The sequence below is a fragment of the Dromiciops gliroides genome, chromosome 2, assembly GCF_019393635.1.
Source record: "Dromiciops gliroides isolate mDroGli1 chromosome 2, mDroGli1.pri, whole genome shotgun sequence".
In the NCBI taxonomy this organism is placed as follows: domain Eukaryota; kingdom Metazoa; phylum Chordata; class Mammalia; order Microbiotheria; family Microbiotheriidae; genus Dromiciops; species Dromiciops gliroides.
Window position 1 is genome coordinate 665,136,264 of NC_057862.1, and position 18,764 is coordinate 665,155,027.

General features: G+C 46.8%; 2 protein-coding genes across 4 annotated transcripts in view; one reads left to right on the forward strand and one right to left on the reverse strand.

Annotated features, from left to right (window-relative positions):
* Nucleotides 1-457: 457 nt before the first annotated feature.
* On the reverse strand, nt 458-6,194 carry MRPL35 (mitochondrial ribosomal protein L35). The gene is made up of 4 exons (XM_043985711.1): nt 6,096-6,194; nt 3,120-3,312; nt 2,262-2,406; nt 458-784 (listed from the first exon to the last, which is right to left on the reverse strand). Exons 1-4 carry the CDS (start codon nt 6,130-6,132, stop codon nt 596-598), a joined length of 564 nt encoding a protein of 187 aa, XP_043841646.1. The 5' UTR covers nt 6,133-6,194; the 3' UTR covers nt 458-595.
* Nucleotides 6,195-12,942: 6,748 nt separating this feature from the next.
* The window catches only part of IMMT (inner membrane mitochondrial protein), a 45,890-nt gene continuing 40,068 nt past the window's right edge, over nt 12,943-18,764 (forward strand). Inside the window, exon 1 of one of the 3 annotated variants that reach the window (XM_043983456.1) lies at nt 12,943-13,182. In XM_043983456.1, coding sequence (XP_043839391.1) covers nt 13,138-13,182 — 45 coding nt within the window. In that variant the 5' untranslated portion in view covers nt 12,943-13,137. The remainder of the gene's footprint in view (nt 13,183-18,764) is intronic. The other 2 variants (XM_043983457.1, XM_043983458.1) reach the window with 2 other exon arrangements.

The following is an 18,764-nucleotide window of genomic DNA, read 5'->3' on the forward strand; positions in this document are numbered from 1 at the left end:
CACTTACTAGCTGTGTGACCCTGGGGAAGTCACTTAACCCCAATTGCCTCACACACACAAAAAAGAGAGAATCTGAGCCCCATGAAGGCAGAGTCTTTTTATTCTGTCTTTGAACCCTCAGTGCCCAGCACTTAGGAGGCCCTTGATGAACGACTGCTAAAGGAAAGAAGAAATATAATGAACTGGTGTGAACAAGAACAAGAAGAGAAATCTGCCATATGTATTTAATATAGATCATATTCTGCTAAACTGTTACTTCCCCAACAAAGTCTAATGGAATGAATAAATAGGGGCAGCTAGGTGGCACAGTGGATAAAGCACTGGCCCTGTATTCAGGAGGACCTGAGTTCAAATCCAGCCTGAGACACTTGACACTTAACTCCAATTGCCCTGCAAAAAAACCAAAAAAACCCAAAAAGAACAAAAAAGACAAAACAAAAGAATGAATAAACAGCCATTTGTGATCAAGTCTGATTTATTCCGGTATTCTGTATTGTTGCCATTTGCCTTACTCATCTTTGCATGGAGATATAAAGATCTCCACACAGTGAGGGAGCCCCCCTGGTTCTGGGCCAAACGTCCCGCGTCTACAGGCCTACACCTTGAGGTTGGTGCGATCATGGTACTTCTGGAAGGGGTCATCGACGTACCAGTTCCGCCTCTTCCAGAAAGACGTGGTCATCTTGTCGAGAAGCTTGCTCTGCGTTTTGTTGCAGAACACCTGCTCCCTGAGGCGTTTTCTACGCGCAGGCTTCTTTTTCCACAACCTCTTCTTATAACCGGACTGTTGGGACAACATGGCAAAGGCAGTTAAATGTGCTCCCATTCATCTAAAGCCACATGCTCACTCAGCTGCTTCAATTTGGCAAAGAGAAGCTACTGAGGGGAGAGCAGCAGACCACCATCCTGCCAGCTCGTCCTCTCTGGCCTGGCCTGCTCGGTGCTTTGTTATTTATTTCTCATCTGCTTATTCCTAACTTGTTAGGAACACGCACAGCACCAATACAAACAACTAATAGCCATCTCAGGGACTCCCGTTTTGGCCTGCACAGAGAATGGAGAGAGTTCTCCTATAAGCCACTGCGCACTGCCAGCATCTCAGGAAAGAGGCACCTCTGCCTAGCACTAATTAGCAGAGGGTCCCCTCGCAAAGAAGGGCAGCTCTCTGTGCCAATTCACCAGACACTTTGGGAATCCTGAATGAAGTTAAGAAGAGCATCCTCTCTCAATCTCAATCATTAATCCAGCCTAATGCCCACACTCCTTCAGGGCAGCTGCTGTTTTCTGTATTCCCAGTGTGGGCACCGCTCGGCTCTAGCCCAAAGCAGCTCAGGAGGCCTGAGCCCACGTGGTCCCACAGCCTTGGCCTCCCCAGCAGGCAGCCAGGGCTTCAGGCGGGTGCTACCACAGCCGATCAACTCATACCTCTTCAAGGCAGGAAAAAAAGGATGTTCCTATGGACTCATCCCTTTGCTCAGCCTGAACTTCTAGACAAGGTCTAACAAAGCTCCTCTGGCTTTGAAAGCAACTTAGATAGAGGAGGAGGGAGGGTGTGTGCTGGATGATTCAGTCACAAACCACTCCTTAATGGAAGAGTGTGTGAGTGTGTGTGTGTGTGTGTGTGTGTCTCTGTGTGAGTGTGTATTTGTGTGTGATCAATGATTCAATCACAACCACTCTTTAATGGAAGAGCTGCTGCTGGGGCTGGAGAAGGCAGGTGCCACCAGCCAGGACAGCCCCGTGGATTGGTGCCTAACCACTGTACTAGCCAGTAGAGTCCCAGGAAGAGAGGGTCTAAGTCTTTTCTAAAAGGTGCACCTGCAGTGTCCAGCACTGTGCTCTACACACAGTCAACCTTTATTAAATATGTCTGGAAGGAACGGACAGTTCAAAGAATGCCCACAGTCAAGAGGACCAGCTCTGGATCCTCGTTGCCAGTAGAAAGCAGCGGTTCAGTGCTGAGTACCCAGGTTTGGGGGCTGAGGACCTGGGTTCAGATCTCACCTCTGTGGAATCTACTCCCTGTCTGACCTTAGACAAGCGCCCTCCCCTGGGCTGGCCTCCATTTTCTCATCTGTAAAATGAGCGGGCTGGGCCAGATGGGCTCTTGGGCCTTTTCCTGATCTAAATCAAAGGTCCAGTGACCAGAGAGACAAGACTCACTTTAAGGGCAGCATATGGAGATGAGACATGACAGACATGCTGAGCACCTCTCTGTGTGGGGGGGGGTGGGGAGGGGAGGGATGAGGAGGAACACTCACCTTTTTCCTCACCCAAAGACCACAGTGTAGTCGGAGGAACCTGAAGAGGACGGCTTTCACAGATTTCCGTTTCCCTTTTCTCAAGCTACAGTATGTTAAAGTTCTGACGGGTGGTTGCAGGACAGTTGAAAGCAAAGGGGTGACACTAAAATATTAAAGGAAACAAATGACTTTCATTTAAAGCCAACTGCAGTGGCATTTCAAGTGACCACACTGGCCAGCACACCACAGAATATCAGCCTAAGAAGCTGGGGATGGTGAGCCCAGAAAAGAGAAGGCTTAATTAACAGAGGATGTGACAGCTCTCTTCAGGAGTGCTAAGGGCTCATGTAGGAAAAGGATGAGCCTTGTTCTGCTCCGTCCCAGAGGGCTGTACTAGGAACAGGGGGAAGAAGATCCAGAAGCAGATGATGGTTCGATGCCAAGAAAAACGGCCTCCCCCCCCTCCCAAACCAGAGCTTATCTAGGAGGGCAGAGGGAACTCCATCACTGGTGACTTTTAACCCACCGTCAGGGGTGTTAAAAAAGAGACTCCACCATGATTTTGTGATATGGAAACCAATCACGTGCCAGTGCCGGTGTTGAAGAAGGCACCCAAGGTGTGTTACAGTCGCCTGTGCTTAGAAAGCTGGCCCCTGCTGTCTGGAGACACCGAGCCTGGCACCCTTGCTCTGTGGCTGACCCCCCCCCCCCATCTCCATATGCAGTAAGAAAAGGCCTCAAATAATACGAGGCAAGGAGGACTAGAGGAGATTGTGATCTGTTCTCACATTCGCTTTTTAAACCATCTTCTCTTTCAGAATTTCACTGGCCTGAGTTATTGCTTAGCTAATGGACATTTCCTGAAACAGGCAGTACCTATTAAGGAGAGCTGAAGGATGCCCGCAAGCCAGACTCCTAACAGGCGGAACTAGTTTGGCAGCAGCAGGAGAAACACGGGGTGCTTGGATATGACTGAAAGGTCGGCCAGACAGCCTGGAAACCAGATGCAGAGAGTTGGAACCGTTCCGGAAGGTTGATGAAACCAAAATATTGAGGGGTCGAATGATTCCTGTGAAGAGAGAGAGAGAGGGGGTGGGGGGGGGGGTAGGTGACCCTTGAGCTAATACTGTGAAAGGCGTTGGCATTTAACAATGGCTCAAAATTACCTAGAGTTGCAAGGAAACATTAAGTACCCAAACAATCGTCATAGATTTGCTGAGCTCTTACTATACCCATTTAGCACAGTGGAGAATACAGGAAACGGATGATCCACAGCCACTAACCTCAAGTAGCTTACAACATACCCTGGAGGATCAGAGGACAACACTCCCCAATATAGAAGTGGTCCAAGGATATGAATAGGCAGTTTTCTTTCTTTCTTTTTTGGAGGCAATGAGAGTTAAGTGACTTGGCCAGGGTCACACGACTATTACGTGTCTGAGGCTGGATTGGGGCTTGGGTCCTCCTAACTCCAGGGCCAGTGCTCTATCCACTGCACCACCCAGCTGCCCCTTGAATAGGCAGCAGACTACCAACAACTGTGACAGAATGCTCCAAAGTGCTAAATAAGAGAAATATGAATTCAAAGCTCAGGTGATCCCACTTGCCTGATTAGCAAACCCAGAGATGGCCATGGTTGGTGAGGCCATCACCAAAGAAGCACGCCAGACCGCTGTTGATGGAACTGTGGTGTGACTTACTCCGGAAATCCATTTGGAATGATGCCCCAAAGGCCCTCAACAAACTGCACACACGGCCTACCCCTGGTGGACATTAGCCCAGGGAGCTCCAAGAAAGAGGCTCATGACAATCCCCTAGCTGGCATTTCCAGAGCACTTGCGAGTTGGCAAGGCCTGTACAAATATCCCCATCTCTCATGGGAGGAAGGTGCTAACATCACACCTATTTGTGGCCACAAAGAACTGGAAGAAAAGGGGGTCCCCACCACTGGGGGACCATAAAACTGTGATTTATGAACATCATGCGGAATACCCATGAGATGCTGAATATACAGAATTAAGAGAAACTTGGGAAGAGCAAAGCACAATTTACATGACTGTAATACTACAAATGAAAGTATTACTCTCTGGCCAGCACAGAGGCCGATCACCATTTCACAGGATGGCACAAATACTGTGGAATCTGTTGTCAGACAGAGCCAAGGGTTTGGCTTATTTTGCTGAATTTTTCTTCCAATTAACCAAAAGGCATTTACCGTGAACCTACTGTGTGCCAGATACAAAGATACAAGATACAAAGACAAAAGTGAAGCCGCCCCTCCACTTGAGAAGCTTATATTCTGTTTTGGGAAACTAAATGTGCATGTATAGTACACACAAAGTAAATATGAGTAGGTGGGTTTTGAAGGAAGTTAAGGATTTCTGGAGTGTGGAGGTGAGGAGAAAGTACGATCCAGGTATAGAAGCCGGTCTATTCAAAGCTACGGAGCCTGGAACGTCGGGTATGAGGGATGGTAAGGAGAACAGTTTGAATGGACTGGGCAGTGCATGAAGGGGAGGAATGAGGTGGGCTGGAGCCAAGGAAGGAAGAAGATCGGCTTTTAACAAGCACCTACTATGTGCTGGGCACTGCGCTAAATGGCAGGGATATAAAAAAAGGCTCAGTCTATGGGGTTTAGGAAGCACACCAACACCCAGGCACAAGGCATCGGACGATAAACAGGGGAGGGGGACAGGCTTCTTTTGGAAGGTGGGATCTGAGCAGACGCTTAAACTCCCCGTGCCTTGGTTTCCTTATCTCTCAATGCCCGTTTCTACCGTCCCGACCGGCCTCATTTCTCCCACTCACCCCTCTCTGCCCCTCACACCGCCTCTCACCTAGACGGCTTCAATGGCCCGGCTGGACCCCTCCTCAGGTCTGCCTACTACGACCGCCCCTCACCCACGGGCCATGGGGATTTACCTATAGACACCCCCCCCCATAATTGTAGCGGTTCTCCTTCGCTGCCACTCAGCCTGGTTTGGATGCAGTGGTTCGAAGGGGTTCTGGGGGTGCGAACTTTATGGGGCGGGTCTTCAGTGGGGAAGACCCTCTGCAAGCCCCCGAGGGTACAGAGCTCAGCCCCGCCCCCACGCCACGCACCCGGGAAAAGGAGGCGGCATTCCCTGACTCAGCCTCGTCAAGGAGTGCTGGGCTGGGGGCTGGGGGTCCCGGGGAAGGCGCCCCCACCCCAGGCTCCAACCCTAGCTCCCTCCGCGCCTGCACGAGACTGAATCCCGCTCGGGCTCCAGCCACCCATGGAGGTGCGTGCCACACAGCAGGCGCCTGATAGCCTGAGGACTGGAAGGCACTTCCTGTCTCCCCCAGCCTCAGTTTCTCCATCTGTAAAACGGAGATCTCTAATCACACTCGCTATCTTTTGGGGCAGTTTCAGGCGTTATACCGGAGCCTAAATCACGCTTCCTCCATCGGCCCCCTTCCCCTTTAACAACTAAGGAGGGGGCTGCTGGATGGCGCAGTGGATGGGGCGCCGGCCCTGGATTCGGGAGGACCTGAGTTCGAGTCCGGCCTCGGACACTTTACACTTGCTGGCTGTGTGACCCTGGGCAGGTCACTTGACCCTCATTGCCCCACAAAAAAAACCAAACAAACAAACAAACAAACAAACAAAAACAACTAAAGGGGAGGGGGAAGGAGACAGAGTCAGGATAATCTGCGCATGCGGGGGCAGGGTCGGGGACGCGGCGATGGGGCAATGACATGAGGGCGTCCAGGCCCAGAGAAGCGGGGTGGCTGTGGGGTGCACGCGGTCTGCCCGCACCCGCCGCATCCGCCGGCCCGACCGCGCCCCGCAAAGTGCACCCATCCCGGAGCCCAGGGCTTCTTACTGACCTCCGGCGGCCCGTGTCGCCAAGGCGGCCGCCGCCATCTTCCCGCTGCGCCAACGGTGGCCGCTTAGGACCAAACTACCGGAGGGGGCGGGACGGAGGAGCAGGGGGTGGAGCCTGTGCTACTAGCGGGCGGGGTGGAGAAAAAGAGGGGAGGGGAGGAAAGAAAGACTGGACAGAAGCAAGGCCCTTTGGAGGCCGACGGGCCAAATCCCCTCTCTTTGCAGCTGAGGAAACTGACCAGGTCTGGAGATTTCCGGGTCTCAGGACCTCAGTGAGTGGCCAAGCCCCAGCTTCTGACCCAGGAGCTGTGACTTGAGTCTGTGGGTTCTTCCTCCTGCCCCATGCGCAGGAGGAAGAGTACGGGCTACATCAGTCCTTCTGAGTCCTTTCATTAAATTTGCCTCTGGGGATAAGCTCTTAGGATAACCACTGGCCTTAATGCAGGATCTCCCTCGACTCTATGAACCCGAGGCCCAGGGAGAATGAGCAGTTCACTCTGGGTAACCCAGTGGGCACCTTTCTGGGGTAGGCTACCAACCCCTGGTCTTCCTGACTCCAGGACCAGCACTTTATCCATCAGGCCATACTGTCTTATTTGTCCTAAGGCTTCAATGTTCTAGAAGCTCTTGGGCTCAGGGAAGAAGGAGCACAAGATGCAAAGTCTGAACTATAACCTAATAAACATTCATAAAGGGTCCTTACACATCCTGGGACTGATTCAGAACTGTCTATGGACAATGCAACAGAGTCCCGCTTCCATTGCCAGCAAAGGCAATGACCAGTTGTCTGAGCCCCTTGTGGGCTGAGAGCTCCACAGGCCATGGCTGCGAGCTGCTCCCTGGGCATCTCTTCTTTTTCCAATCTATCCTCCACACAAGCTGTCAAATTGATATTTCTAAGCTCAGGTCTGGTCATGTTACTTCCTTGCCCAAGACCAGTGGCTGCATGGTGTCTCAAGGACAAGATACAAATTCTTATGCTATTTAAAGCTCTTCACAATCTAGTGCCCACTCATGTTTCTAGACTGATAGACCCCCTCTTATATATTCTATTAGCCATATTGGTCGGCTTGCTACATTTACTGTTACATAACATTGAATTTACTACCTCCTTGCTATCCTCCATGGCTGGGCACCATAGAAGCCAGAAGGGAGGGGCCATCTGACCTCTCCTCCATTCCAAGGGACTCCTCTCAGTGTTGGGAGACTCTGGCTTGTAAAGAGAGGGGTCAGCCTTCCTGGGGCTCTTTACATCTCCATTCTACAGCCCCAGAAAGAATCACTTAATGCTTAGGTTTGACTTTTGTCTGGAGTTTCCTCAAAACGGAGCAGCAGAAAGCTACACAATACATAATGTAAGTCAGGTATAGCATAGCCGTTTATTTCCTTCACAGAAAAGAAATCGCAAGATTCATAAGTGTACATTGATCAAAAACAAACCAAAAAAAGATACTAATTTAAAATCACTATAACGTGAAAGCATGAAATAAAACTGCTCAATCGGCATTTCACCTTCACCTCCACTCTGTACGGTCTGAACAATTCTTTCCAGCTTCATGTCTTCTGGTGAGCCAGGTAGGGATTGGGTTAAGCCTCCTGTTAGTGGTCATATTTTTTAACAAATGCTATGGTTGTAGCCAGGGGCTCTCCTACCCCATTCACCTAGAAACCAGGAGCTCCCAACCTCTCAAAACTACCACCAAGGGGCAGCTAGGTGGCCCAGTGGATAGAGCACTGGCCCTGGAGTCAGGAGGACCTGGGTTCAAATCCAGCCTCAGACACTTAACACTTATTAGCTGTGTGACCCTAGGCAAGTCACTTAACCCCAATTGCCTCACCAAAAAAACAAAAAACAAAAAACGACTCATTACAACTACCTCCAAGGCTGGAAATGTCCATCTCAGGATTGACGCGTGGTCACCTATACTTAGGGAAAGAAAGGAAACAGAAGAGGCCACCGCCCCCCAGACTCGTGCTTGCCTAGGCAAGACAAGTGTCCTCCCAAGGCAGTACTCCTGCTTCTCCCACTTTTAATGGGGAATCCCCAAGAGGTATTCTCACTTGCCTTTTAATCTCGAGGGAGAAAGATATATATATATATATATAAATATACATATATACATACATATGTGTGTGTGTGTATATATATATATATATATATATATATATATATATATATATAAAGCCATCTCTCCTTATTAACTGATACAGTGCTATGGGCCCTGCCACCATCACAGGGTAGGGTAGAGAACCAAAGGCCAATCCTCTTAGTGCTGAGCCACTGTATCCCTGGCGGTTGCTAGGGGAACTCTACAAATACCTCACATGATGTTCAGCCCCCACACCCTCAAGACCCATCCTCATTCATGCTCCATGGGGTATTCTCCAATGCAATTCCTGCTGCTCTCAGAATGCTCTCCACCTTCACCTCTCCATGTTCTCTACAAACAGTTCAAGCTGCACCTTTTACATGAGACCTTTCCCGATCTCACCAATGAGTGCCCAGCCTTCCACTTCCCCATCAATTATCTTTGAGTACATATGGTTGTATCTTGTTAGAATGCAGACTCCTTGGGGGAGAAGTGACTATCAGGCACAGCAGGTATGGAATGATGTTTATTGAAGGGACTGACTCATGAAATAATAGAGCTACGGGATTTGGAACCAAAAGGGGCATTAGCAATCATCTGCTCCAACCCTCTCATTGGATGGTTTAGGAAATAGATCCAGAGTGGTTGACTTGGTCAGAGTGAGTGACCCAGCTGGGAGGTTCTCCTTCTGGGATTCAGACACTGGTCTTTGACTCCAAATCCTGGGCTTTGTTTATTGTAACACAATCCCCTTAACTTCTCAAGGAAACATCTGCTGATCGCTCTAGCTAGGGGTTATCTCCCTCCTCTAAACTCTGGTAGTACTGATTGTCTTAACTGATGGCATTATCCTGCATAAATGTTTCAGTAAGGATGTCTGGATTCAAATCCTGCCTCCAGGACTTAGTGGCTGTGTGACCAGCAACCTCCCTTATAAGCCTCAATTTCTTCAGATATAAACTAAGGATATTTGTAATATCAATCTCACATAGTTGTTGTGAGGTTCAATTGAGATAATGCATGTAAACCACTCTTCGAAAAGCATCATATAAAATGCCAATTATTTTATTTTTTCCTAGTGGACAAAGTGTCTCACACAAGTTCTACTCTATCTAGTCCTGTGAGAATATTCTCTCTTTTTTTTGGTGAGGCAATTGGGGTTAAGTGACTTGCCCAGGGTCATACAGCTAGTAAGTGTTAAGTGTCTGAGGCCGGATTTGAACTCAGGTCCTCCTGACTCCAGGGCCAGTGCTCTATCCACTGTGTCGCCTAGCTGCCCTAACCAGTGAGAATATTATTAATATTACAGCGGCCCCCTGCTGTGTGAGCATGAGACCACCCTCAACCAATCAGCTTGAAGTAGTAAGGTGGTTGGTTTTGGGAGTTGGTGGTGGGAACCTCATGGGGTTGGAAGCTGAACTAGGAGTGGCTGAGGTAGTTAAGGGTTTTCCTATTCTTTCAGACACTTGTTCTCTCTTTGTTTAACGTCTAACATATTTTAATAAATGTTTTATACCTAACTGTTAAACTGTTGTCCTAGTTAGTTTTCCCCACAAGGGGACAGACAGGGTAACCACACACATTGAGTTTTACCTGTCACAGGCCCAATCATCACTTCCCACCCCCACCTCCCTATAATGTAAAATTTGCATGTGTTTATTATACCCATATGACTGATAACCCAATGGTACCCATGGTTACCATTCTTGACGATGGCACCAATTTATAATCATACTTCAAGCCTCAAGGACTGGCAGTTTTCTTGGTGTGCACACTCCTTCCACTAACAGTGTGAACCCTCCCCAGCTTAGTAAATGGTTTCCATCTGTGGACTAAAAATTCATCAGCCTGCTGCTAGTCCCTGGACAGAAGACAGCAGCAGGCCCAGGCTCTGCCAGAGCTTGTTACTTCACTGACAAAACCTTCATTCAATTCAGCAATCATTAATAGAATTCCATTTACCAAACATTGGGCCCTTAGGTATTAGGGACATAGAGACAAAATTAGGAGATGATGGATGGTCCCTGACTTTATGGAGCTCACATTCTATTAAAGGAGAGACACTTAAGGGTATAAAGGTAGAGAAAAACATGTATGCTCAACGAATTAATAAATTAATTTTTAGAGTGGAAGGAGAAATTAAGTTAAGGCCTCATAAAAGTCCTGGTAGCATTTGAGCTATGTCTTTCTGTTTGTTTGTTTTGTGAGGCAGTTAGGGTTAAGTGACTTGCCCAGGGTCACACAGCTAGTAAGTGTTAAGTGTCTGAGGCTGGATTTGAACTGAGGTCCTCCTGACTCCAGAGCTGGTACTCTATCCACTGTGCCACCTGGCTGTCCCTTGAGCTATGTCTTAAAGGCAATTTGGGGCAGGGGTGAGAAGAAAAGGAGTACATTGGAGAATCCAGATTTTGAAAAGGTATGGAAGGAGATGAACTGTTGTTTATGGGAAACAGTAGACTAGTTTGTCTGGAAAGTCAAGTGCAGAGAAGTAGTAACATGATGATTTCACATTAGGAAATATAGGATGGAGCTATATTCAAGAAACTAGGGGTCACCAAGCCAGGATACAGTACCACAGTCACAATTATGATTCAGTTATTTAAAATAGCTTTTGTTTGTATGACATAAATACATAAGTTGATTTTATACCCTTTATGCCCACCCTCATTTATACTTATCACACTTCTTATGAGGAAAAGAACAATTTCTTTTAAAAATTAATTTAGGGCGCAGCTAGGTGGTGCAGTGGATAGAGCACCTGCCCTGGAGTCAGGAGGACCTGAGTTCAAATCCGGCCTCAGACACTTAACACTTACTGGCTGTTTGACCCTGGGCAAGTCACTTAAGCCTCACTCACACACACACACACACACACACACACACACACACACACACACACACACACACACACACGAAAAATTAATTTAAGATCAAATTTAATTTTAAAAAACCTGAAGAAAAAGTCAACTTAATACTTGCTGGAAATGTTTCCTAAGCATAAAACAGCAAACACCTATCACTTTATCTCAAATTTTCCCAGAGAATATCATTACCTTTCTCTGTTTTGTGATTAAAAATAATCTAGTTACATGTGAAAGTTATCTGAAACTCAGAAAGGACATGTGATTTTCTGCTTTATACACATGATCTTTATCAATATTTAATGTATTCAATTATTCACTGATCACGCACGGCTTCAAAGGGACAAATTGCATGACAAGGTGCTTTTCCTTTCAATCTGAAAAAAAAAAATCCCATTTGCCCTCTAGTAAAGGTCATCATTAGCTGTGCCTGAACGTGGTCTTATCCGGAACCAGGTAACCCTATGGGTGGGTCTCTCCTAAAAAAGTTGGTTTGTCTTCAGAAACTAAAGAGGTCAAAATTGATGAGACATTCAGAAAATATGGGTCAGAAATTTACTTTGCTTGGAATATGCATAACATATACTCAAAAATGTTACAATTCATGGCAGCTTGATATAGCAGAGTGCTACAAGCACTCATAATACTTGCAATATATACACCTCAAAATCTCTTACTAATTTGGAAATGACAGCTTTTCCAATTGATCCCTTCCAATGCCAGGGATTGGTATTTATTAAACAAGTAATATAGACTTGGCACTAAAAATAAAAAGAAGAAAATTAAAATTCTGGTGCTCAAGAAACCTTACAATCTATAGGAGATATGTATACACTTAAGTTAGAAAAACAATTATAAGGCAATTGTGGTTTGAAGAGGGGGTAGAGGCACTACTAGCAGTAGGAGGTAATCTGGGAAAGACTAAGGTGGGAAGTGGCCTTTGCCTGAGCTTCGAAGGAAACTAGGGATCCTGATGGAGGTGAGGAGCTATTTATAAATTTCTTGAACCAAATCCTACCACTGGAGAGCTTCGACCCATTAGTCCCAGGACATTTCCTTCAACTCTTCAATTTGACAAATATGTGCTAAGCATTATGCTAGGCTTGGTCACAGGGAGTAAAAAATATGTATCAGTCTTTGTCTTACACTGTACTGGGGGAAACAATATTTACACAAACATGACCAAAGCATTCTTTCTGGATTTAAGAGAATCTAGGTTCAAATCCTGCCTCTGAGAAGATACTGGACCACATCTACATCTGGAAGGGGTTTTGGAAACCAATGAATCCAATTTTTCAGATAAGGAAATTTGAATAGTTTTTTTTTTTAAGTAATTGTCCACGAAGCCACGCAGTCTCGTTTAAATCACTTAATTATATGTTGTCACCCTCATTAGAACGTGAGCCCCTTGAGAGCTGGGACTGAATGGCTGACTGTCACATTCCGGTCGTTTAAATAATCAGAGAGAGAACTAGCCGCCCTGAGTCTTCTCTCATCCCGAGTCCACACCACCAGCCTGGATTTCAGTCTTTTCTCCATTCCGGGAGAGCCCGCTCCAACGTCAATGTCATTCCTAACACTTGACTCCCTAAACCGCACACATACAGCCTAACTGAGGAATGAGAACACAGCTTCTGAGCCGCAACCTCCGTGCAGCACAGCCTGATCTCAAGTTTCTGATTGCCGGGCTCCGCTACCCTACCAAGTCCTAGACCGGAAGCCGGAAGTCGGAAGTCGGCCCTGTATGCCACGCCCCCCGACGCTCTCCACGCTCCTAGGCTTCGGCCTGACCAACAAGGCCGGTTCTGAATCATCCCGCCTCCTACCCTCGTCCCACCAATCCTCCCGTGAGCCGCCGGAGTCCCTATTTGCTAACGTAGGCCGTCAATCAGCATTTTCCTCGCCTGCCCCTTTCCGACTCTGTCAGTCTGGCGGAGCGGCGGAGGGTTTGCGCTTGCGCAGTTCCTCAGGTTTTCCCCTCTTCTGCGTGCTGCCGGGCTTGGCGCTGAGGGGGCGGCTGGGAAACACGTACGCACGCCCTCCCGTGCTCGCGGCAGCTCGCCCCCACACACGCGTACTGCCGGCCCGAAGAGATGTTGCGGGTTTATCAGCTAACGGGCGTGAGCGCCGCCGCCCAGGTGAGCGCGGGGGGCGCGCGGGGCCGCCAACGGAAGGCGAGGGGCTGAGAGACTCAGGAGAGGCCCGGGCGGAGCGCGCTCGCGGAGGGCCGGGCGCCCGCTTCGGAGCCTCGCGAGAGCTCGGGGGCGCGGGCGGCCGTTATCTGGGGAGAGTGCCTGGAGCGGAATGAATTAGGGGTGATTGCTGGGCTGGGGAGAGGGAGATGGTGGAGGCCGGACGGGCAGGCGGGAGTGGGGGTGGGGCCTCGCGGCGCTCCGCCAATCCCCGATCGCCGTTGGCTGACAAAGGCCAATGGAGGACGGCCGGCACCGGGGTGGCGTGTGCTCCGCGTGCCCGGGCGGCCTCAGCCAGTAGCTGAAGGTCGAGGGGCGGGCCCGGGCCCCCGGAGCGAAGGGGACTACAGTTCCCAGGAGGCCTCGGGACTCCCGAGGTGGCCGGATAGCCTAGCTTGGGAGAGGGGGCGGCCGCATGGGCTGCTGGGAGCCGTAGTTCGGTGGCTGTCGGAGGCAAGGTTGGCCCTCCTCTGGGACCACCGACTGGCCTTTAGCGTCCCTTTTTCCGGGCCCATTTTATTACTGGCCCGGAGGTTGAGGCCCTTTTCTTACTAGTCTAACTTAGAGCTTCTAACCAGTGGGAAACACCGAAAGGTGGCATCTCAGGGTCCTTGCAGAAGGGAGGAGGAGGAGGACAGGAGTCATGACCTTGTGCCAGGACACCCTTCCAAGACTGATGTCAGGGAGTCCCGACCCCGGGGTCCCAGGGAGCCTGGCAGGAGTGCTTACAACTGAGGACTTTGGAAGGGGAGTTGATGATGAATTAAGCTGTGATTAATTTAATTAGTGAGTGTTCAGTTGTCTGAAAACTGCACTAAGTCTTTGGGGAGACCCCGCATAAAAGACAGGAAGGGAAGTCCGGGCTGAGCGTCCTAAAGGCAACATACACAGGGGCACACGAGCGGAGCGAAAAGAGAGTGTCGTCAAGTCGTAACCGGTGTCCCTGCCTGGTCAGCTCTGTCCCTGGCCAGGCCCAGCCCCTTCTCAGGATCACCTGGCTCTCCCCACACAGGCAGCTCCATGATTAGCAGGGAGAGAGACTTGGGAGAGTGGCTGCTCCTAGGGACAGTTCTGTGGCTCCCCTAACCCCTCACGCAGGAAGTCATTTGGTGTCGATGTTTTGGGATAGGAGTCAGAACGGTTTCCCTCTGCTCCTTTTCCCCTTTTCCTCCTCCCAGCTGACTCCCACCGCCCAGGCCTACGCACCCCTCCCCCTTTTCTTTGGATTCCAAAAGGAAAACCTGTTTTTTTCTTTTTTGGGCTTTCTTTGTCTTTGGCCAGGACTTTTATTTCATTGATCCATCGGGAGGGGTCGCCTCCCGATATGGACTGCACCTCCAGTCCTGTGCAGACCTGGGAATTTAGGCACTGAGAGATTAAGTGGACTTCTCCATAGTCACACGTCTGGTGTGTGTCGGTGGAAGGTTTTGAATTTCCTGACTCCAAGGCAGGCCAGAAATACTACTCCAGGAACCTTTTACTGTATTTGTATTGCCCAGGAAAAAGAACTCTGGGCCCCTTTGACTGGTGGATGTACGTCTTGGGAGCTGGGCTGCTGGTCTTGGTAGAGCTGAATAAGCTGCCAGCCTCGCTGTTCTCCCTGCCCCATTGGACCACCAGCTTGTACAATTTATTCTAAGCTTGAAAACCTTCAGTAAAAACAAATACAACAAAGAGGTCCATCACAGTCTGAACTCCGTTATTGACAGTGTGTTTAGAAAGGTATGGGTTAACATTAAATAATAAAAATAAAATGAAATATACTGTTTCATTCCTGGTTCCCTTCTGATTCTTATGCATATTTTTTCCATTTTGGTCATTTTTTTCATGTTTTTAGTCAGTTTATATTCTGATTTTGCTTTTTGCATTCTTTATAACCAACTTTTTACGTAGTTGGTCATATAATAATCATTGTTGCTTATACAACTTTAAAAAATTTTTAAATTCTAATGAAATTCTGTTATTGTAGGGAGGACTTTGGCTAGGACCTTTCAGAACTCTTTTCTTTGTGATGTAATAACAGCCCCACTAAATAATGGAGCTCTACATTTGGTAGCCCAATACATGTCTTGAAGTGTCACAACAGGCTACCCACGTAGCTGATGCTTACTTAGTCTTGCTGCCACCCACGCTGTCACTGGGGAAATTCCTGCTGTTTTTACCTTTTGAAAAAGTTGTTTTAGGATTATTTTGTGATGAGGGCTATAATCACTCAAGAGAGATTGTTCTTTCTGATTATCTACACAGAAAAAACTAGGTGGATGAAATACTGTTTTCCAGACTCTTATTGGTAGTTGGATGGGGCACGTGTGTGCGTGCGCTAGAGAGAGAGAGAGACAGAGAGAGACAGAGAGACAGAGACAGAGACAGATTGTAGAAGAACTAAGGAAGCTCGGGACAGATTTGAAAAGGAGTATATTGGTCTGGGCTGCCTTTTGATGACTGCTTTTAATGAATTTAATGGGAGGACATGGAGGAGAATCCCACAGAATCAAGAGCTGTAGATGGATTGTAATCTGCATTGTTCAAAGCAATATTCATAACAATGATTTAACATAGATCCCTTGGCATTTTGGAATTCAAGTCTCGGCACTCCGGACTCCAACAGCTATTTCCTTAACTTGAGTGGAATGGGGGCAAACAGTGGACAAGTCATGGCTATTGACATTCTATTGTAAATATTCTTGTAATGATTTTCACAATTGTCAATTACAGCATAGATCATTTCTTAAAGTTTTATTAATTTTAAATCTTTTTATGTGAGTCATTTCACAATGGCATCCTGTTTTCCATTGCACTCTTTTATAACAAAAAATAAGCAAAATTGAAACAATTACATTTGACTGCTGTGTAATCTCTTCTGTGAAAAGGGTTGGATGGTGGTAATGTTGGTAACTTTTTATTCCTTAAAAATAAATTTTTACATGCACTTACCATTATTTCTCCCTCTTTTCCCTTTGAACAATGGTGGGGGGGGAACCCACAAAAAACTCATAACAAATATAGCAAAACAAATTCTCACATTGGCCATGTGAGAAAATGCCTATCTCCTTTTGCGTTTTAAGTCCATCACCTCTCTGGCAGGGGTTATTTCCTCTTTAGTCTTCTGGACTTGCAGTTTATCACTGCATTAACTGGACTTCTCATGTCTTTTCATTTTTTACAGTGTTGTCATTTTACAAATTGTCCTTAATTCTTCTCAATTCATTCTCCATCAGTTCATAAATCTCTACCCAGTTTCCTTTGAAACTGTTTTATCATTCTTATGGCATAGTGATACTCTATTACATTCATAGATTGTAGTTTGTTTAGCCATTCCCTGATAAGTGGGTGCTCCCTGACTTTCCAGTTTGGGGCTACTATGAAAAGAACTGCTTTGAATATTTTTGTAAATTTGGAGTCTTTTCCTCTTTGATCTCTTTGGAATGTGGGCATAGGCATGGCTGTGGAATGCGTTGGTACCTTTTGGAGCATAGTTTTTGTTTTGTTTTAAATAATAAACATTTTTATTTATAGTTTTGAATTCCAAATTTTATCCCTCCCCATCCCCCTTCCTGAGGCAGCAAGCAATCAGATAGAGGGTTAGTGCAGTTATTTAAGACATTACCATATTAGTCATTTTTTTTTTTAATTTAATTTTTTTTTTTTTTTTGCCAGGCAGTGAGGGTTAAGTGACTTGCCATGGGGCACACAGCTAGTAAGTGTTGTGTAATTTAAGATTCTAAATGCGGATTCTAATCTGTTCCCCCAGTTTTGGGGGAAACTGACTAAAATCACTGATAAAACAAGTTTAGGTTTTTAAGGGTTTATTGGAAAATAGAAAGAAAAAGATTGAGAACAGAATTCCAACAGCCTGGCATTCCTATCTTTCCTCAAATTTCCTGTGAAGTCCTCTGCCGCCACCACCATCCAGTCAGGAACTCAAAAAGCCCCAGCGCTCTCCGCGCAGGCTCCCTTTCCTCCTTCCTGTCTCCTCCCAGACCATAGGAGGCTCCTCAAGTTGATTGGCTGGTAGCCTTGATAGACAGCACCCATGAGCAAACGTCATTTCCTGACGACAAGGAAAAGCCACAATGCCTCTGAGGCATTTTCCTCATGGTGGAGCTTTCCCACAGCAAGTCTCCAGTAGGTGGCATCATTCCAATCATTACAGTGTCAAGTGTCTGAGACCGGATTTGAACTCAGGTCCTCCTGAATCCAGGGCTGGTGCTTTATCCACTGCACCATCTATATGCCCCATATTAGTCATTTTGTACAAGAAAACTTGAATAAAAGAAAAAAGAATGAAAGAAAGTGACAAATAGCATGTTTCAGTCTGTGTTCCATCAATATCAGTTCTTTCTTTGGAGGTGGATAATATGTTTCATCAATAGTCCTTTGGGATTGTCTTAGATCATTGTACTGTTGAGAATAGTCAAATCATTCACAGTTCTTCATCAGACAATATTGCTGTTACTGTGCACAACGTTCTCTTGGTTCTGCTCACTTCACTATACATCAGTTCATATGAGTCTTTCCAGGTCCTTCTGAAATCATCCTGCTTGTCATTTCTTATAGTACAATAATATTCCATCACTATCATATACCACAGCTTGTTTGTTTAGCCATTCCCCAATTGATGGGCATTCCTTTGATTTTCAATTCTTAGCCACCACAAAAAGAGCTGCTATTGATATTTTTATTCAGATAGGTCTTTTCTCCTTTTGGGGGGGATGTCTTTGGGATATAAACCTAGCAATGGTATTACTGGATCAAAGGATATGCACAGTTCTATAGCCTTTGGGGCATAGTTCCAAATTGCTCTCCAGAATGGTTGGACCCTTTCACAACTTCACCAGCAGTGGATTAGCATCCCAGCTTTCCCACATTGGGCATAATTCTAAATTACCTTCTAGAATGGTTGAAGATTCACAGTTCCACTAACATTAGTGTAATGCCTCCAAGCTTTTGTCATTGTTGCCAATCTAAAAGGTATGAAGTGGAACCTCTGAGTTGTGTTAATTTGAATTTTTTAAATTATTAGTGATATAGAACATTTTTTTCATGTGGTTGTTAATAGCTTAGATTTTTTTTGAAAACTGCCTGATCATATACTTTGACCACTTATCTATTTGGGAATGGTTCATTGTCTTATAGATTGGAATCATTTCCTCTTATATCTTGTATATGAGACCTTTAGTGGAAAGGTCTTCAAACATAGGCTAGGTAATCACTTACTGGTTATGTGTGAGTTCTTCTAGATGCCAGGTAGGTGGTACAGAGTATTAGAGCACTGGGCTTGGAACTAGGAAAACTCATCCCCCTGAGTTCAAATTTGGCCTCAGACACTTACTACCTGTGTGACCCTGGGCAATGAGCTGGAGAAGGAAATGGCAAACCACTCCAGAGTCTTTGCCAAGAAAATCCCAAATGGGGCCCTGAAGAGTTGGACGTGACTGAAATGACTCAGCAACAACAAAATGGACACTAGATGGTCACTGAGGCCCCTTCTGACTTAGAAATTCCACGATTCTGTAATCCGGAAGTGG